This window comes from Hemitrygon akajei, chromosome 3 (genome assembly GCF_048418815.1).
Source record: "Hemitrygon akajei chromosome 3, sHemAka1.3, whole genome shotgun sequence".
In the NCBI taxonomy this organism is placed as follows: domain Eukaryota; kingdom Metazoa; phylum Chordata; class Chondrichthyes; order Myliobatiformes; family Dasyatidae; genus Hemitrygon; species Hemitrygon akajei.
Window position 1 is genome coordinate 95932573 of NC_133126.1, and position 21876 is coordinate 95954448.

Genomic DNA, 21876 nt, shown 5'->3' on the forward strand with positions numbered 1-21876 from the left:
GGGTCGGTGCACAACATGCTGTCTACATTAATGGTGTTGAGGTTGAGAGCTACAAGTTCCTCAGTGTGAACATCTCCAATACTCTGTCGTGGTCCAACCATGTTGATGTCACGGCCAAGAAAGCTCACTAATTTATAGTACCCCAGGAGGCTAAAGAAATTTTGCATATTCCCATCGACCCTTACCAACTTTTATCAATGCACCATAGAAAGAATTCTGACTTAGAATGGCAACCTGGTATGACTTGCTCTACATGTGACCGTAAGAAACTGCAGAGAGTTCTGGATATCTCTCAACACATCACTGGAATTAGCTTCCCCTCTATGGACTCTGTCTATGCTTCTCTCTGCCTCAGTGAAGCAGCCAACATAATCAAAGACCCCACCCAATCCAGATATTCTCTCTTCTCCCCATTCCATCAAGCAGGATGTACAAAAACCTGAATGCACACACCACCATACCACCAGGCTTATGTAAGGCCTTGGTAAAGGTTTTACTGCTGATATTGCAGGGTACTTCATGGAATGGTCTTTCTGTAGAAGCCGTGTTTGAGTTACTGTTGGAGATAAGGAATGGTTAGGAAAGTGGGCCGTCCAATTAGGAGAGTGGAATGGGGAGAAGGTTCTAGAACAGGCTAGGGGACTGGTTTTGTGAGAGACAACTGGTGGTGGGTCTTTGTTCGACGGGAGATGCTGGAGAGAACCGGTCGTAAGATTCGATCTGGTGGGAAAACACGATTCGATGGAGCCCAGGTGCGGAGGTCTGCCGAGGATCGGCCAATAGGGCTTTTGGAAGTTTTGAGCTCCAGCCTGTGCACAGTTGACTGTTTAACTATAATGGGCCCTTTTGTTTTTTTTATTTCTTTACTAACTCTGGTTGTTGACACTCACAAATATACTCCTTTATAATTGTTTTCAATGTTATATCCTCCTCACAACATTCCCTCCCACATCTAGATCCCGAGAGTCCAGCACCCTCCCACACAGCATTAATATAAATATATAAATCATAATGAATTGAGAGTGGGCATCAGAGGAGTAGAGGGAGACAGAGTAGGAAGGCTTTGGCTCAACAGGGCTTCGGCAAGGTAGGTTGCCAATGTAGAATACAGACAGGGAGTATGTGTATGAGGCCGGTGCTCGGTGCTCTGTGCTCGGTGTCAGATGTGGGAGGTCCAGGAGACTCCCAGCCTCCTGGACAGCCACATTTGTGCCAGGTTCAGCAAGCTGCAGCTCCTTAGGGACTGTGTTAGGGAACTGGAAATGCAGCTCAATGACCTTCGTCTGTTCAGGGAAAGTGAGGAGGTGATAGATAGGAGCTATAGGTAGCTAGTCACACTGGTGCCTGGGGAGACAGATATGTGGGTAACAGTCAGGAGAGGGAAGGGCAGCAGTCTGTGAAGCTGTACTCCTTGACAATAAGTATTCCTGTTTGAGTACTATTGGGGGGGGGGAACGGCCGACCTGGGGGAAGCAACAGTGGCCGTGCCTCTTGCACAGAGTCTGGCCCTGTGGCTCAGAAGGGTAGGGAAAGGAAGAGGATGGCAGCAATGACAAAGGACTCTATAGTTAGGGGTCAGACAGGTAATTCTGTGGATGTAGGAAAGGAACACGGATGGTAGTTTGCCTCCCAGATGCCAGGTCCAGGATGTTTCTGATTGTGTCCACGATATCCTGAAGTGAGAAGGAGAACAGCCAGAGGCTGTGGTACATATATTGGTACCAACATCATAGGCAGGAAATGGGAGGAGTTCCTGAGAACAGACTATAGGGAGTTGGGAAGGAAGTTGAGAAGCAGGACCACAAAGGTAGTCATCTCGGGATTACTGCCTGTGCCACGTGACAGTGAGTATAGGAATAGAATGAGGTGGAGAATAAATGTGTGGCTGAGGGATTGGAGCAAGGGGCAGGGATTCAGATTTCTGGATCATTGGGACTTCTTTTGGGGCAGATGCGACCTGTACAAAAAGGATGGGTTGCACTTGAATCCCAAGGGGACCGATACTCTAGCAGGGAGGTTTGCTAAGGCTACTGGGGAGAATTTAAACTAGAATTGTTGGGTGGGAACCGAACTGAAGAGACTGGGGAAGAGGCGGTTGGCTCACAAATAGAGAAAGCTTGGAGACAGTGCAAAAGGGAAGATAGGCAGGTGTTAGAGAAGGGATGCACTCAGACCGATGGTTTGAGATGTGTCTATTTTAAATCGAGGAGTATTATAAATAAAGCATATGAGCTTAAAGCGTGGATCAACACTTGGAGCTATGATGTTGTGGCCATTACAGATACTTGGATGGTGCAGGGGCAGGAATGGCTACTTCAAGTGCCAGGCTTTAGATGTTTCAGAAAGGACAGTGAGGGAGGCAAAAGAGGTGGGGGTATGGCACTATTGATCAGAGATGCTGTCACAGCTGTAGAAAAGGAAGAAGACATGGAGGAATTGTCTATGGAGTCTCTGTGGGTGGAAGTTAGGAAAAGGAAAGGGTCAATAACTCCACTGGGTGTTTTTATAGACCACCCAATAGTAACAGGGACATCGAGGAGCAGATAGGGAGACAGATCCTGGAAAGGTGTAATAATAACAAGGTTGTCGTGCTGGGAGATTTTAATTTCCCAAATATTGATTGGCATGTCCCTAGAGTGAGGGGTTTAGATGGGGTGGAGTTTGATAAGTGTGTTCAAGAAGGTTTCTTGACACAATATGTAGATAAATCTACAAGAGAAGAGGCTGTACTTGATCTGGTATTGGGAAATGAATCTGGTCAGGTGTCAGGTCTCTCTGTAGGAGAGAATTTTGGAGATAGTGATCACAATTCTATCTTCTTTACCATAGCATTGGAAAGGGATAGGAACAGACAAGTTAGGAAAGCATTTAAATGGAGTAACGGGAAATATGAGGCTATCAGGCAGTAACTTGGAAGCATAAATTGGGAACAGATGTTCTCAGGGAAATGTACGGAAGAAATGTGGCAAATGTTCAGGGGATATTTGCGTGGAGTTCTGCAGAGATACGTTCCAATAAGACAGGGAAAGGATGGTAGGGTACAGGAACCATGGTGTACAAAGGCTGTTGTAAATCTAGTCAAGAAGAACAGAAGAGCTTATGGAAGGTTTACAAAACTAGGTAATGGTAGAGATCTAGAAGATTATAAGGCTAGCAGAAAGCAGCTTAAGAATGAAATTAGGAGAGCCAGAAAGGGCCATGGAAAGGCCTTGGCGGGCAGGGTTAAGGAAAACCGCAAGACATTCTACAAGTATGTGAAGAGCAAGAGGATAAGACATAAGAGAACAGGACCAATCAAGTCTGACAGTGGAAAAGTGTGTATGGAACCAGAGGAGATAGCAGAGATACTTTTTTTTTTGAGTCTAACTTTGTTTTTACTTTAACAAGGTGCATACATATGACGTATGCTAATTGCATACTTTTGCATATAATCTGCAATGCATTATGTAAACAACAAAGAATGCTGAATCCAACAATATGTTTACAAAATTACTGAAATATTAAACTCACAGCACTCCCTGCTTAGCCATCAACTCCAACTCAATATAGAATGCATTTCAATATATATACAGTTTACTGTATAATACAACTACTATATAGATATCCATAGCATAGTAAATTTTAAATTGTCCCATTCATGCCTATAGATTTAATTGCTGTGGAGGCTTTCTTACTCTTGTGGGATAATGTCTTTCTTAACAAGGGGATCACTCTGCTTGGCAGATGAGACTTGTTGTGTGAAACAATCTTAGGATCTGGGGTGTCCTTCATGGTGCTTGTAGGAGTTGACTCTGGGACTGCAGGAAGTGGTTCTGACAGCTCTGGCCATCTTTCTTCTCTAACAATTGAATCTGCTGTCCTCAACTGATCAATGGCATCATCTCCAGATGATATCAGACGCCATCTTCACTGTTTTAGAGAGTGGTCCAATTCTGTCCTTAGCCTTTCTGAGGACCCTCTTTTGATCACCTCATCACCACTGCTATATGTTTTGTAACTCCAAAACATAAAACTAATTGCCAGAAAATTAAGTGAGACTGGAACGTGAATCGTGCTTCATTTTTACTTTAAGTGAGGCATACACATACACCATGGTGGCATACTGACATTTGTTATTTACATACAATCCGCATGCATTACACATGTAACCAAAGAATGCTTCTTTTATTTTAAACTTTTTTTTATTGTGTTTTCAAATAGTTACAGAATAAAAGTGTGTGAAAAAGAAAATATGTGTTACCCATCCCCCATCCCCTTAACCCCTCCCCCCTAACATCCCTATTGAAAGAAAAAAGAAAGAAAAAAAAAGGAATGCCTGGATATTAGAAGATCCCCACATGCTCCACGGAGTTCGTAATAACTTTAGTATATATATTTACTTCTTTCCCCAAGTAACCAATTATTTCATCTTCGGAGCGCCTATATATTTAATCCTGTCTTTTGTAAATAAGGGCGCCAAATTTGCAAAAATGTTTCATATTTATCTCTTAAATTATAAGTAATTTTTTCAAGTGGAATACAGCCATAAATTTCTTTCTTCCAACAATCTATACTTAAATATGTATCAGATTTCCAAGTAACTGCAATAGCTTTTTTGGCTACTGCCAATGCAATTTTTATAAATTCTTTCTGATATTTATTCAATTTGGATATCGGTTTTGTCCCTTCAATATCACCTAGTAAAAGTAATATTGGATTATGTGGAAGTTGTATTCCAATAATTTGTTCCAATAAAACTCTTAAATTTGTCCAAATAGCAGAGATACTTAATGAGTACTTTGCTTCAGTATTCACTATGGAGAAGGATCTTAGTGATTGTAGGGATGACTTACAGCTGACTGAAAAGCTTGAGCATGCAGATATTAAAAAGGAGGATGTGCTGGAGCTTTTGGAAAGCATCAAGTTGGATAAGTCACCGGGACCGGACAGCATGTACCTAAGGCTACTGTGGGAAGAGAGGGAGGAGATTGCTGAGCCTCTGGCAATGATCTTTGCATCATTAATGAGGATGAGAGAGGTTCCAGAGGATCAGAGGGTTGCAAATGTTGTTCCTTTATTCAAGAAAGGGAGTAGGGATATCCCAGGAAATTATAGGCCAGTGAGTCTTATTGCAGTGGTTGTTAAGTTGATGGAGAAGATCCTGAGAGGTAGGATTTATGAACATTTGGAGAGGCATAATATGATTAGGAATAGTCAGCATGGCTTTGTCAAAGGCAGGTCGTGCCCTATTAGCCTGATTGAATTTTTTGAGGATGTGACTGAGCACATTGATGAAGGTAGAGCCGTAGATGTAGAGTACATGGATTTCAGCAAGGTGACCAGTGGTGTGCCTCGGGGATCTGTTCTGGGAACCCTACTCTTAGTGATTTTTATAAATGATCTGGATGAGGAAGTGGAGGGATGAGTTAGTAAACTTGCTGATGACACAAAGGTTGGGGGTGTTGTGGATAGTGTGGAGGGCTGTCAGAGGTTACAGCAGGACATCGATAGGATGCAAAACTGGGCTGAGAAGTGACAGATGGAGTTCAATCCAGATAAGTGTGAAGTGGTTCATTTTCGTAGGTCAAGTATGATGGCAGAATATAATATTAATAGTAAGACTCTTGGCAGTGTGGAGGATCAGAGGGATCTTGGGGTCCGAGTCCAGAGGACACTCAAAGCTGCTGCGTAGGTTGACTCTGTGGTTAAGAAAGCATACGATGCATTGGCCTTCATCAATCGTGGGATTGAGTTTAGGAGCCGAGAGGTAATGTTGCAGCTATGTAGGACCCTGGGTCAAACTCCACTTGAGTACTGTGCTCAGTTTTGGTCGCCTCACTACAGGAAGGATGTGGAAACCATAGAAAGGGTGCAGAGGATATTTACAAGGATGTTGCCTGGATTGGGGAGCATGCCTTATGAGAATAGGTTGAGTGAACTCAGCCTTTTATTCCTTGGAGTGACGGAGAGGGTACAGTTTTAAGGTGCATGGAAGCAGGTACAGAAGAGATGTCAGGCTTTTTTTTTTAACGCAGAGTGTAAAAAATAGTTTAAAAGTGCGTGGAACGGGCTTCCAGCAACAGTGGTGGAGGTGCATACAATACGGTCTTTTAAGAGACTCCTGGACAGGTACATGGAGCTCAGAAAAATAGAGAGCTATGGGTAACCCTAGGTAATTTCTAAGGTAAGGACATGTTCAGCACAGCTTTGTAGGCCAAAGGGCCTGTATTGTGGGTTTCTGTGTTTCTATGAGAGCCAAAATGTAACCCTTGGGGTTCTCCACTTCTAGCTTGAAAAAGGACCATTTACTTTGACCTTGTTTTTTCTGTGATAAACAACCACACAAGCACATTTTAACTTCTGCACTACCCTTTTATTAATGGCTTATCAAATAGTTTCTGAAAATCCAAATTCTGTACATCTGCAGATTCCCCTCTATCAAATTTGTGTGTCAAATTCTCAAAGAGGTAAGGTCAATTTATCAAAGACGACTCATTCTTCATTAGACATTGGAGCAGAATTAGGACATTTGGCCCATCGTGGCTGAATTATTATCCCTCTCAACTCCATTCTCCTCCATTTTCCCAGTAACCTTTGATGTCTTTTCTAATCAAGAACTTATCAGCCTCTGCTTTAAATATTCTCAGTGACGTAGCCTCCACAGATGTCTGTGGCAATAAATTCCACAGATTCACCACTGTCTGGCTAAAGAAATTCCTCATCTCCTTTCTAAAGATATATCTCTCTATTCTGAGGCTGTGCCCTCTGGTCCTAGACTTCCTCCCTATAGAAATCATCCTCTCCACATCCACTATCTAGACCTCTGTCTATCATAAAAACATGTTGATTTGGTTTGACTACATTTAAGTGTCACGCAGGTGAGAAACTGCTAGAAAATTCAGCAGTCTAATGAACAAGGAAGCAATTAAAAGAGAGAGAGGACTCTGACTTGGTTTTGATAACACTTCTAATTGTAGCCTTGAGAGAGAGGGAGTACGGCGCCAGCTGAGACCTGAGCTGGGAAGTCACCATGGTAACAGCTCAGAGCGGTTGAGCTAATGGACGGTTGGAATTCCGGATGAAATATAAAAAGTTGAGGCGGTTGGTCTGATAAGGGCAGAGGAGACACGACATGGGAGAAGTGCAGAAGCTACCCGAGAAATCACTTTAAGACCACCACGAGGGTGGAGGCCACGGACCGAATAATTTTGACCCGTGATTACCAGTGCGGGTAAGAGCTTGCCTGTGGAGGACTGCTGGTGGTGAATTGGTGCCGCTGGTTAGTAGACTGTTCCCTAGAAGGGGCTCTGTCCGTCTGTGTCTGTGTGGGGTTCACACGAAGTGACTCTAAAGACTTCGGAAGCAAGAACAACTAAAGCTGCCAACTTAAACAACAACTCAATTAACTCTCTCTCTCTCTCCATCAATTCAACTTGACGCAACACAAAGTGAACTGAACTGCTTAATCTTACCTGACACCGTAAGACTGATATCTACCTCCAGGATTATTATCTTTGTATCCACACACACACAGTTACAGAGATAGATAGATAGATAAATATATATGTATATATAATAGTTTATAACTTGTATTGTATTATCTGGTTTTTAATGATATTAATTCGTAGTAGTAATAAATATAGTCTTAATTTATGTAAACCAGACTCCAGGTGTGTTCCATTTCTGCTGGTCCTTTTCAACTTGTCACGGGATTCGTGACCTAAGCTAAAAGTGTAATTATTTCTTCCTTGATATTGACTTAAGCATCTTGCCAACAAATGCCAAGCTGACTGACCTATAGTTACCTACTTTTTGTCTTCCTTCCTTCTAAGTCACATTTGTGATTTACTAGTCAGCAGCTATTTTCCCAGAAGTCAAATTAGTTTTGAAAAATCTCCCCTCTGTTGCCACTTCCTTTACTGTACAAGCCATTTCAGACCCAGTGATTGTCTGCCTTTAGCCCCGGTAATTTTTACAAGATTATGATTGCTACAGGTCATCTGTTTTCTTTGAAACTAGTCAATCAGAAATCTGGGGATTCTTGCGGTGTCCAACCTTGTGAAGAATGGTGTAAAGTATTGATTTAACATCTGTCATTTCCTCTGTTCCTGTTATTAATTCCCCAGTCTTCCTCTCTAGAGGCCCCATACTTACCCCAGCTACCCTCTTCTGTTTATATATATCCATTGAAGCCCTTACTGTTTCAATATTACTTCCAAGCTTTCTCTCATTATCAGTTTCTTCCCTCCTGTCCTTAGTATCTCACGGCTGATTCTTGTGAAAACCCCAGTTCTCTAGTGAAACATTAGCCCTTCCTGTTTTATAAACTATAGTATTTGCTTTAGTATTTTATATGATTTCCTTTGTTAATCACAGTTGATTCACCTTTCTCCTGGGGTATATTTTTCTAATTGAGATGTTTCTGCTGAGTTATGAACTAGCTGTTTAAATATCTGCCACTGATCTATTCCTTAACCTATTTTCATAGGTGACTCTTATCTATATTGTAATTCCCCTTAGTTATGTTGAGGGTGTTTGTTACAGATCCCTCAATCATAGACAAAATTCTATCTTTATGCCATCATTACTCCCTGGGGGTGAATTCTTAACCACAGCGTCTTTGATCCTCTTTCATCACATATGACCAAATCAAGTACAACACACACAAACTGCTGGAGGAACTCAAAAGGTCAGGCAACATCTTTGAAGGGAAATGCACATTTGCCAGTAACAGCATCCTGGCCTGCTAAGTTCCTCCAGCATTTTGTGTGTGTTGTTCAAGATTTCCAGCATCTGCAGAATCTCTTCTGACCAAATCGAGACATCTTTTTATCAGTCATGACTGTATTTTTGTTCTGATCAATCTTCACACCTGCCACCCGTTAAACTATGTGCTTTCTTCAAAGTTCAATACATTTTTATTTTGTTTTAGTTAGCAGTCGATAATAAGTCCTCCCCTCAAAATGCACCATTGTTACTTAATCTATAGCCTGAAAATTTCTTGACCATTACAAACAAGAATGAGATAGAATCAGAATCTGGTGAAGAATACATAAAGCTCCCAGAAATTCTTTTCCAGTCTTTCACATAGATAAAGTATTCTAAAGAGGTTCCCATCTCTCAGTTGTATCCCATTGATTTCCACACCATTTCATACGGAGATGCAGGAAAACCATCCAATTCTCCAAGCTTTCATACATATGACAAAGTTATTCCCATGCAGTTTACCTCTTTTTCCTTTTCCTTAATTTGTTCAAAATCAGCTGCATGCTTTTCCTGGAGTTTGTCTTCTAGCTTCGACTGATTCATTAAAGTCTGCAATAATACAGTGACATAATTAATGAAAGATACAGACAAAGGAGGTAGTATAGAAAGGCTGGGGAGACATGGTGAGATGGGTAGTTCAGAGAATTAGGTGCTCAGCTGGATGAGGAATCAATGGTTTTCAGTGGCTGGTTGGGTAGTGGGAAGTGATGGGTGTGGAGTGGATATCTAACTATTGTTGGCTAGAAAGAATTGAAGTTTACAAATCAGTGAATTCAAATGAATCAAGGACAGTGGAAGCAGACAGTCTAATTGGCTTTGTTCTTGCCACGTGCTTGGGGATGGAGGCTGCCATTTTGTGAAGACACTCCATTCTCCATTTTGTGAGCTTGACATACTGGACTTGCTCAATGTTTTAAAGAAGACACAATGATACTTCAGGTAATCTGCTGGACTGGAGATCATTTCCAAATAAGAAGTTATTTGTGAGATGTTGGCTATAACATGCAAGTTTGTGAATGTTGGGGTTGGTGTCTTCCTGGAGTGATTCAAGCTGATTGCTGATTGAGGACAAAGGGCCATAAATTGTCGACTGCCAATTGATGGATAGAGGGCAATAAATTGATGCTAACTTCACAGAATAACCATCGCAGATACAGCATGAGCTACTCTGCGTGAAACACGAGGCAAGTGAATTGGGACAACGAGGAACGCCTGGCCAGCGTAAACTCCTTTGCCCAGGTAATACTTTTGCTATTCTTTGACTATTCAGGAGAGTCAGGGATACCTAGTGAGTGTGCACATAAGGTATTTAGGATATGAATTCATGTACTTGTTAGTTTAAACAATAAAGGTACTTGCCAGTAAATACATATCTCTCTGTGCCCCACTAATCATTGTTGTAAGAGGTAATTTTTACAACACTGTGGATTGGAATAGTTGGTGGAGGTGTTGGCAGTGAGTGGGGATTTTTTTTAGCGTGGGCTGGTCTGTTGAGGGTGGGAACAGTTTGTTAGAGAACGGTGCCATTGCTATGAGGAGATTGGATCAATTTGTTGTAGAATGGGATCTGTTAATGGAATGGTCAGTTTGATTGAGGTGTAGAGGTGTTAGGGCATCTGTTGATGAGTAGAGATTGATTCTACAACGGGCTGAACATACTGATGGATTTTTATTATTGACTCCGAGTGCTTGGAACAAACTACAGTCCCGCACATAAAGAAAAAACAGAATGTTGGAACCATTTAATAGTTCAGGCAGCAGCTATGGAATCGTTCATCAAAAAGGGAGATAAATAGCTCCGAGTTTCCAGTTTCCTTCCAACTCCCACTCTGACCTCTGTCTGTGACTTCCTGAATTGTTACATCAAAATCCAGTGTAAACCTGAGGAACAATCTTTTATTTGTATGGACTTTACTGAATCCGCTCCCTTTGTGGGCCATACCCTTTCTGTGTCAAAACTGGGTATTTCTGCTGGTCATCCATCCATGATTTCAATTCAGATTTTCTATCTCCATTAGGACAGCCTCACAAGTCTCACAGTTCTGCTATTAGGAGCATGTAACAGGCAAGTCTCACAGTTATATTAGGAACACATAACAGATAGATCACCAGGCTAGTGCATTGTACATACCCAAGTTATAGTGAAAGGCTGAATTAGTTAGGCCTTTATTCTCTGAAGCATAGGAGAATGAGGGGATTTTTGATGGAGGTACATGTACAAAATGATGAGGGGTATAGATAGAGTAAACACAAGCAGACTTTTCCACTGAAGCATAGGAGAATGAGGGGAGATTTGATGGAGGTACATATACAAAATGATGAGGGGTATAGACAGAGTAAATGCAAGCAGACTTTTTCCACTGAAGTTGGGTGAGTTGATAACCAAAGGTCATACAGTAAGTTACAGGTGAAAGGTGAAATCTTCAAGAGGAAAACGAAGGGGCTCTTTTTCACTCAGAGGGTGGTGGGAGTGTGGAATGAGCTGCAAGTGGAAGTGGTGGGTGTGGGTTGGATGTCAGCATTGAAGGGAAGTTTGGATAACAACGAAGATGGAAGGGTGTGGAGGACTATGGTCCAGGTGCAAACTGATGGAACTAGGCAGAATAATATTTCGGCATGGACTAGGGCCCATTTCTGTGTTACAGTGCTCTATGTCTCTGTTAACTGTTTTGACCAGCTCTCACTTATCACAGGTATCCCTTTGCACCATCAATTCTTCTTGCCACCTCTTTAAATTATGATTACCTTTATTATCTCTCCCATTTCCGACAATGTCTTTGACCTGTAACATTGACCCTGTTTCTCATTCCATAGATAATGCCTGATCTGCTGAGTGTTTCCAGCATTTCCAGCCTCCAGCATTTACAGTTTTATTTCCAATTCTGCCACGTACCTGCTTGAATTCTTTCACCGACACTTGAATATGATGCTCAGCGATCTCTTTCTTGCGCCTGTGAACAGGGAGCACGTTGAATATCCACAAGTACAGAACAAATTAATTCCATGCTGCACTGCTTTCCCTCATAACATATGCAGAGGAACCAAAACCCAAAGGTGGCAACTGCTCAGAGAGGCAACACTCCCATTGAAATGGGCATATATGCACCTGAGCTCGATGTTAGAGGGTAAATGTGTGCACTTACATCCGTAAACCCAAGGTGTGAACATTGTATCTGAAGGATTATAGCAGGGGCTTGGTTGGGAGTGGGAGAACAGTGCCCCATAGTTGCTATTTCTGCGCAACATGATGCCAGGATCACACTCTGTGCAAATCGTATTCTGCCTCTTCCTCATGTATCCAGAAGACCATAGTATTGTAAAACTGCTCAGACCTCTTCTCAAGCTGTTGGGATGTTAGCACCTTCCCTCCCCAATCTGGTGGTGAAAGGACCTTCACTGGCCTGGTCAGGTGTCATCCATCCATGTTAGGCTTACTCAACAGATGGGAGATATTGAAATGATTCTTGACAATGTTTGCGAAGCAGCCTGTGAGCTCCTGTGACCTTCTCTCACCACCTCTCACTCAGAATGAGACAGCTGCTCCAAACAACCATGCTGTTCGTGTTTTCATGCAGATATTTCCCTATCCAGTGCAAAACCGAGAAACTCAACAAACCAGATAAAAACCAAACAATTTGGCAAAAGCGAATCTTTGGAAGTTCCATCCTGTTTGCAACCAGCTAAACAAATCTAGTCTGGATGATCACACTTGTCTATAGTTCCCTGAAGAATCTACCATTTACAACAGGTGACACCTACCTTACCAGAAACTTGTGCAAGTTGAAAGAATTCAGGAAATCATCTAGTGCTGAAGGTAGCAAAAGGTCATGTCCTCACATCATCATTCTTCTAACACAATGCTGCAATGTTATTCCCAACCACACACACACACAGTTAATACCTTGTGCTTCCCAAATCAGTGCAACTGAGTCTGGAGCCCATTAACATGAACCCATAGCTGCAGCTCCATTGGGTAAATGGTGGGCTGGATCTTCTGGATTTGTTGTGTATAGGGCTAGTAAAACAAAACTTCATGCCATCTTAAAAGTTTCTTCCCCAGGCAGTCAATTTGATCAACCACTCTGGCCATATCTGTACTTTAATCTCTAATTTTAATTCTTTATAACTGCTGAATGTTTTTGAATTGTTTTTGTTGCATTTCACACCAGCACACCCCAGTAAATTTCTAATAGATGTATGTATATGGTGAATAAGGTCGATTCTCAAGTTGATCCTTTCCTCAAACCATTTAGGCAATGTGACAAATTTAGCACATTGCTGTCACATAATTAATTTAATGCTGGTTATCAGACTCTACTACATCTTTATTAAAAAGAAGGGATGTACTGATCACCAACCTGTCCCGGGTAATCCTGTCTGCTGTACTTTTCAGCATTGCCTCAATCTTCTCCTGTCGCTTCTGCTCCAACCTTTTCTTTACCTCCTTCATTTCACTACAAAGTAAACGACAAAGCCTTGAGTACAGAGAGCTCTATAGCATCATACCCATCCCAAACACTGGCACTAAACTGATAAAAAGATTGGAGTTTCCATGATTTGAATCACTTGTATCCATGAACCACTTTCACAGACCAGGAATATTAAAGACAGGATACTACCTGTGGTGCATTTTGGATGTCTCTGCAATTTTCAATTTGAAGTCATAGTTACTGACCCTTTGGGCTGATGATAGATAGTAGAGAAAATAAAAGTGATTGTATAGAGAGCAAGTTTGCTTGACAAGAAGTTGATTTGCACTTTCCTTTAAAATAGGAGATGAAATCTCTAATCATCATTTTTAGGAATTAGATGCTCCTTCATCAAAAATACTTAATTTCCTTTACTGAAAATAGCAAAAATACAGAAATATGTATATAATTACATGCCCACATTTGATTGATCTTGCATTCAGATTGTGGTTTCCAAATTGAGCCAGAAACTAGGAAGGCACATCTTACCTGACACTGAATACCCACCCTGATGAGACTTTTGCCCAAATGCTAAAATAAATGCATGTTTCAGCATTGAAATCCATTTATTTTGACTATTATTCATTGTGTTACAATTTCTGCAAATACAATTCATGTTCCATTAGCATCCCGTTTATCTTTTCAAGGGATTGAATTTAGGATGTCTGAAGGACTAAATCAATTATAGACATCAGTACAACTTAATGGATAAGTATAGAGAAAGGTTATTGTTATTTTACTTCAAGGAACCTGGAATACTGAAGTTTTCTAAGTTCCTTAGGAGTTTGAAGATTCTGCATGACATCTATAGATATATGGTGGAGAGTATATTGACTGGTATGGAAACGCCAATGTTCTTGAATGGAAACCCTACAAAAAGTAGTGGACATGGCCCAATCCAACACAGGTAAAGCCACTGAGCACTGAGCATGAAGTGTTGTCAGAGGAAATCAGCATCCGTCATCAGAGACCCCCACCACCCAGGACATGCCCTCTGCTTGCTGCTGCCATTGGGCAGAAGGTAGAGGAGACTCAGAACTCACACCAGAGGTCATGAACAGTTATTACCCTCAGCTATGAGACTCTTGAACCAAGGGGGAATAATTTCACTTGCAGCATCATTGAAATGTTCCCAGTGTAATATCCAAGGACCATTCATCTCATGTTCTCGATATTTATTATTATTATTATTATTATTTATACAATTTGCACACTGATTGAATGCCCAAGTTGGCGCAGTCTTTCATTGGCTCTATTATGGTTATTATTCTATTATGAATTTATTGAATATGCCTACAAGAAAAGGGATCTCAGTTTTGTTTCTGGTGATGTATATGTACTTTGTTAATAAATTTACTTAGAACATTGAATTTTTGCAAAAGTATTCCTGTCCAGTATTCGAAGTCGAGTTTATTATCATATATACAAGTATCTACACACAGGTGCAATGAAAAATTGACTTGCAGTGGCATCACAGGCATATAGCATCATATAAGCAGTATCCACAAGAAAAACAACATACATTAACATGGCCCTTTTGGTAGATATGTATCATCTTGAGAGAATTTCCTTTTAATTCTCATGAATCTCCTGAATTCCTCGTGGTATTGCATCCACTCCCTGCTGGGAATTCCCTCACTATTCCACTGGATCAGAGATAGAAATCCACAGTCTACTAAAATTATAGTTTAATTCCTCACCTTTCTCCTGCATCTTTCAAATTCTTCAGTTCAATTGCTTGTTTTTCTTTTGTTAGCTCCACTAGTTTGGCCATTTGCTGTAAGTAGAAAGATAAAACTATTATTTGGATTGTTGCCTGCAATAGTCTATCATCTTTGCAATACAAGTGTAAGGAAGTGATAAACAATGGGGTATTGGAAGGGTACAGCAAAGACTGCAAAGATTGGAAAGACTGGCTCCACAACTAAACCAAAATCTTTCCTTTAGTTTCTCTCAGTAACATTGCAAGTTTCATTTTATACTGTAGAACAATGTCCCAAACCACTCCATTCTTGGGGTTTTCGGTTACGTTTAGCAGCCAAATAACTCCCCCCCCCCCCACCAACCCATTATCCATCCTGTCGAAATGCTTGATGTATCCTTCATTGTCCATCCATTATGTGTGTATTCACGGTGTGCTGAGGAGCATAACCAGCTCATGCTTCAGGCCCATACAGTATAATAAAAACTCATATAGGATTATTTCAATCTGTCCCTCAAGCCTATCCACCATTTAACAGCATAATGCCTGATTCAGCATATATCAAATCCTTTTTCCTGTCCTTTCCCCATGTCTTTGATTCCCTTATTGATTAGAATTCTCAGTCTAACAAACACCCAAGTACTCTGCCCAAAGTTCCCTGTGACAAGGAGTTTCAAAGATTCATAGCCCTCTGAGAAGATAAAAAGTTTTTCCTCAATTCAGCCTTAAATGGTGCCTCTTATTCTAAGGCCATGCTCCCTGGTGATATGAACGGCGTCTCAGCATTTACCCTGTTTGGCCCCGTAAGAATCATGCTTGTTTCATTGAGATTCTCCCTCATTCTTCTAAACTCCAATGAGTAGAACCCAATCTGTCCTTGTAGTGCAACATTTACACACCCAGATTTACCCTCCTCTGAATGATTGCCAATGAAATAATATCTTTCCATAAATAGAGGTCCAAAATTGTTCATACGATTCTAGATGGTGCCTTGTACAGTTGTGTTATTATTTTTTATTAGGGATACAATGTGGAATAGGCCCTTCTGGCCCTTCAAGACGCACCACTAGTAACCCACCAATTGAACCCTCACCTAATCACGGGACAATTTACAATAACCAATTAACCTATTAGCCGGTACATGTTTGGACAGTGTGAAGAAACCAGAGCAACTGGAGGAAACACACACATTCACAGGGAAGAGGTGCAAACTCTTCACGGGTAATCAATAAGACCATAAGACACAGGAGCAGAATTAGGCCATTCAGTCCATCAGTCTGTTCCACCATTATACCATGGCTGATCTCAGATCCCATTCAAACCCATACACCTGCCTTCTCACCATATCCTTTGATGCCCTGACTGATCAGGAAATGATCAACTTCTGCCTACATATACACATGGACTTGGCCTCCACCGCAGTCTGTGGAAGAGCATTCCACAGATTTACTACTCTTTGGCTAAAGAAATTCCTCCTTACCTCTGTTCTAAAGGGTCACCCCTCAATTTTGAGGCTGTACCCTCTAGTTCTGGATATCCCCACCAAAGGAAACATCCCCTCCACATCCACCCTCTCTGGTCCTTTCAACATTCAGTAGGTTTCAATGAGATCCCACCCACGTTCTTCTAAATTCCAGTGAGTACAGGCCCAAAGCTGCCAAATGCTCCTCATATTTTAACTCCTTCATTGCTGGAATCATCCTCGGGAACCTCCTCTGGATTCTCTCCAATGACAGCACATCCTTTCTGTGATAAGGGGCCCAGAACTGTTGACAATACTCCAAACGAAGCTTGACTAGTGTCTTATAAAAGCTCAGCATTATCTTCTTGCTTTTATATTTTATTCCCCTTGAAATAAATGACAACATTGCGTTTGCCTTCTTTACCACAGACTCAACCTGTAAATTAATCTTCTGGGAGTCTTGCGCGAGAACTCCTAACTCCCTCTGCACCACTAATGTTTGAACCTTCTTCCTAATTAGATAATAGTCCACACTACTGTTTCTTTCACCAAAATGTATTATCATACATTTCCCAACACTGTATTCCATCTGCCACTTTTTTTTTTGCCCATTCTTCCAATATGTCTAGGTCCTGCTGCAATCACATTGCTTCCTCAGCACTGTCTACCCATCCACCTATCTTCATATCATCCACAAACTTTACCACAAAGCCATCAATTCCATTATCTAAATCACTGACAAACAATGTGAAAAGCAGCAGTCCTAATACTGACCTCTGAGGAGCATCACAAATTACCAGCAGCCAGAAAAGGCCTCTTTTATTCCCACTCACTGCCTCTTGCCTGTCAGCCATTCCACTGTCGATGACAGTATATTTCCTGTAATGCCATGGGATTTTATTTTGTTAAGCAGCCTTATCAAATGCCGTCTGAAAAGGTGGTACCTCATCAAACGCCTTCTAAAAATCCAAGTAAATGACATCCACTACCTCTCCTTTGTCCACCCTACTTGTTACTTCCTCGAAGAACTCTAACAGATTTGTCAGGCAAGATTTCCCTTTACAGAAACCATGCTGACAAGTACATCAAAACCTCATCCTTAATTATAGACTCCAACAATTTCCCATCACTAAAGTTAAGCTAACTGGCCTATAATTTCCTTTCATCTGCCTTCCTCCCTTCTTAAAGAGTGGAGTGACGTTGCAATTTTGCAGTCCTCCGGGACCATGCCAGAATCAAGTGATTCTTGAAAGATCATGACTAATGCATCCGTTCTCTCTTCAGTAACCTCTCTCAGGACTCTGGAATGTAGTGCATCTGGTCCAGGTGATTTATCCACCTTAAGACCTTTGAGTTTGCCTAGCACTTTTCCTTTGTAATAGCAATGGCACTCACACCTGCTTCCTGACTCTCATGGACTCTGGCACACTGCTAGTGTCTTCCACAATGAAGACTGATGCAAAGGTACCCATTAGGTTCATCTGCCATTTCTTTGTCCCCCATTACTACCTCACCAGCAGAATTTCTAGTGGTCCAATATCAAGTCTCACCTCCCTTTTATTCTTTATATAACTGAAAAACTTTTGGTATCCTGTTTTATATTATTGGCTAGTCTGCCCTTTTATCTTTTCCCTTCTTATGGTTTTTTTTAGTTGCCTTTTGTTGGATTTTAAAAGCTTCCCAATCTTCCAACTTCCCCTTCACTTTTGCTACCTTATATGCCCTTTCCTTAGCTTTAATGCAGTCCTTAACTTCCATTGTCAACTATGGTTACCTACCCCTGCCATTTGAGAACTTCTTCCTCTGTGGGACCTATCTATCTTGTGCCTTGTGAACTATTCCCAGAAACTTTAGCCGCTCTGCTCTGCCATCATCCCTGCCAGTATCCTCCTACAATCCACTTGGGCAAGTTCCTTTCTCGTGTGTGTGTGTCCCTTTATTCCATTGCGATACTGACACATGTGAGTTATGCTTCTCCCTCTCAAATTGCAGTATGAATTCAATCATATTATGATCATTACCTCCTAAAGGTTCCTTTATGTTGAGCTTCCTAATAAGATCTAGATTATTACACAACACCCAACCTAAGATAGCCTTTCCCTGAGTAGACTCAATATGAGCTGCTCTAAAAATGCATCTCATAGGCCTTCAACAAAATCCTTCTGCAATCTGACACCAACCTGATTTTCCCTATCCCCTTGCATATTGAAGTCCCCCATTACAATTAAATCATTACCCTTATACATACCTTTTCCAGCTCCCTTTGCAATCTCAGCCCCACATCTTGGCTACTATTTGGAGGCCTATATATGATTCCCATAATGGTTTTTTAACCCTTGCAATTTCTTAATTCTACCCACAAAGATTTGACATTCTCTGACCCAACGTTACCTCTTTCTAAAGAGGTAATTCCATCTCTTATCAACCAAGCCACACCACAGCCTATGCCTTTCTGCCTCTGTTGACACAAAGTATATCCTTTGATGTTAAGCTCCCAACTATGGCTTTCTTTCAGTCATGACTCAGTGATGCCTCCAACGTCATACCGGCCAACCTCTAATTGTGCCACAGGTTTGTCCACCTTATTCTGAATGCTACGCACATGTAAATACAGCACCGTCAGTCCTGCATTCTTTGCCCTTTTGAATTTTGCCTCTATGGTATAATTTAACTCTTTGCTCTGTCTGCATTTGTAATGCATTTGCATTCATGTTACACCCATCATCTACTTGTAAACCCGCTGGTTCATCCTCAGCTCTATCGTACTGGTTCCTATCCCCTGCCATATTAACTTAAACCACTTCCAACAGTTCTATTAAGCCTGCCCACAAGAATATTGGTTCCCCTTGGATTTAAGTGCAAACCGTCCCTTTTGTACAGGTCACACCAGTTCCAGAAGAGGTCCCAATTATCCAGAAATCTGAATCCCAGCCCCCCGTTCCAAATCTTCACCCATGCCTTTATCTGCCACCTCATTCTATTCCTATCCTCACTGTTGTGTGGCACAGACAGTAATCCCAGGGTTATTACATTTGAGGTCCTGCTTCTGAGCTTCCTTCCTAACTCCCTGTATTCTGTTTTTGGGACCTCCTCCCTTTCTCTTCCTATGTCATTGGTACCAATATGCACCACGACTTCTGGCTGTGTGTGGATGCGTCCAGAAACATCTCGGACCCTGGCACCTGGGAGGCAATCTACCATCCATGTTTCATTTTTACATCCACAGAATCACCTATCTGTCCCCCTGACTATTACTGCTGCCGTATTCTTCAGTACCCTACCCTTCTGAGCCACAGAGCCAAAGTCAGTGCCAGAGGCACGGCCGCAATTGCTTCCCCCAGGTAGATCATCAACAGCACTCAAAATGGAGTACGTATTATTGAGGGGACAGTCATGGGTGCTCTCCACTATCTGATGTTCCCCTTCCCTCTCTTGACAATAACCCATTTATCTGTCTCCTGTAACCTTGAGGTGACTACCTTCCTGTATCTGGTCTATCACCTCCTGGCTTTCCCCAACAAGCCGAAGGTCATTGAGCTGCAGCTCCAGTTCCCTGACACGGATCTCTAAGGAGCTGCTTCTTGATGTACCTGGTGGAGATGTGGCCATCAGGGAGGCTCAGAGTCTCCTGGAAATCCCTCATCTGGCACCCAGGACAGAACACTGGCTCTGTAGACATGCCCCCTATTCTCTCTAAAGATGAATAAGAAATAAGGACTGAACTTACCTAGACTCTGCCTGTTCTCACCAAAGCCCTATTCAGCCAAAGCCTTCCTACTACTCAGACCACTCCCACGATGACCACTCCGCTAGATGGTGCCTCTCCTTCCCGCCGAAAGTCTTCTTTCAACCTGCGTGGGAACGCCCCTGTTACATCTGCACAGTACTCCAATAAATGACTCCCATCAAAAAACTTGCTGCTTTTTCAAGCTCTTTATCAGACCTGCATGGGAATGTTCCTGTTGCACCTGTGCAGCACTCCAATAGCGTTGAAGTTCAACTCTGAACTCCAATGGCCCAGCTGAAATAGTGTCATGGTAACCACTTTGCCACCATATGACTTCTTTACTTTTACACCTCCGTGAAATAGGAACTAATGTTCCATCAAATTCCACCATTACCAGCCACAAGTGCAGGCCTTCATGTACAATGAACCCTGAATGTCTTTCGATCCTAGCGTTCTACAGTCTTTTCCCCTATTTAAATAATACTCTTCATTATTCTTCCTTCCAAAGTGAATAACTTCACATGCTGGCCGGGCTTGATCAGAGTTTTCCAACAATGCCACATTAATAACTGATACTAACATTTTTCCCCAACAGTTGATGTTAGATAACCAGATCATAGTTGCATGCTTTTTCATCTCCCTTTTTGAATATTAACAATTTACTAATTCCTCATGAATCTCACAATTCATGGAAAATTTTCTAGTGACTGTGAAATGGATGCAAAATTCCCTGCCATTTTCTTGTTTGTCAACGTCATTCTCTAGGGATCAATGTTCACTAGTACCTTTCACTTACATATAATCCCAATTGCCTCCCAGAAGTGAGGACGGAATGTATGATGCCTTTAATGTAATCGCAAGGCCAGGGACTGATTTTTGTTTTCTCCAAAACTTCTGATCATTTGAAGTTCTAGGAGTATCAAAAATGGGGAATTATCAAGGAAGGATTTTCAGCTTTTGTGAGTCACATGTAGCATCCAGGGAAAGCAACTCCTCCAGGCATTAAGATCAGATGTTAAGAGCACTGAGTCAACGTCATTACAAAAACCAAAGGTGAGTGACTGAGTGACTGAAACTGGGAGCAGTCATTTGCAGGAGGGGATGGAACAACATGAGTTGCAGTGAATCCCCAGATCTGAGCAGATCATTAGCATGGTTTACAGAAAATCCCACAGCCTGCAGATGGAATGAGTCATAGCATTACTCATGCTACAGGAAATGAATAGACACACTACACCACAAACAAATGCCAATTCTGGCTCATTACCTCAGTGATGTGCTGCTCTCTCTTGGTCTTGATGAGTTCATAGTGCTCTGTATAAACTTGCATTAATTCGGCCTCCATATTGTTCTTGAGCTCAGTCCATTTTTCAGCCTCTGGCCCAGTGCTCAAAGCATCATGAAGACCACTCTCGGGAGTACTACCGAAACTCCTGCAACAGGGAGGAATATCACTGGTGGTGACTAATACTTCTAACCTAATTTGGTTTTGCAACTTAAACTCAATTTAAACTATATTTCCTCACCAAAGAAAGAAATTTTGCCAACTGAATCTACAGTTCTACACACCCAACAAGCCAATCCTTATATTCTCACACAGAATAGGTTACACTAAATCCCCACAGCAAAGTCTGACACTTGAGCAGGACCAAAATGAGGTGGACAGTAAAAGACTGTCCTCTAGTTGGAGGACCCAATGACACTTTAAAAGCAGGAAGACACACCAGGATGTAAGTATATCCTGTGCTGCTTATTCAGATGTAATACAGCC

The 21876-nt window shown here is 41.7% G+C and overlaps 1 protein-coding gene across 1 annotated transcript in view; it reads right to left on the bottom strand.

Annotated features, from left to right (window-relative positions):
- The window catches only part of LOC140725227 (1-phosphatidylinositol 4,5-bisphosphate phosphodiesterase beta-2-like), a 158431-nt gene that overhangs the window by 11521 nt on the left and 125034 nt on the right, over nucleotides 1-21876 (bottom strand). Inside the window, exons 27-31 of the mRNA XM_073040394.1 lie at nucleotides 21373-21538; nucleotides 14915-14991; nucleotides 13104-13199; nucleotides 11639-11696; nucleotides 9208-9294 (exon numbers count right to left, since the gene is read on the bottom strand). Coding sequence (XP_072896495.1) covers nucleotides 9208-9294; nucleotides 11639-11696; nucleotides 13104-13199; nucleotides 14915-14991; nucleotides 21373-21538 — 484 coding nt within the window. The remainder of the gene's footprint in view (nucleotides 1-9207; nucleotides 9295-11638; nucleotides 11697-13103; nucleotides 13200-14914; nucleotides 14992-21372; nucleotides 21539-21876) is intronic.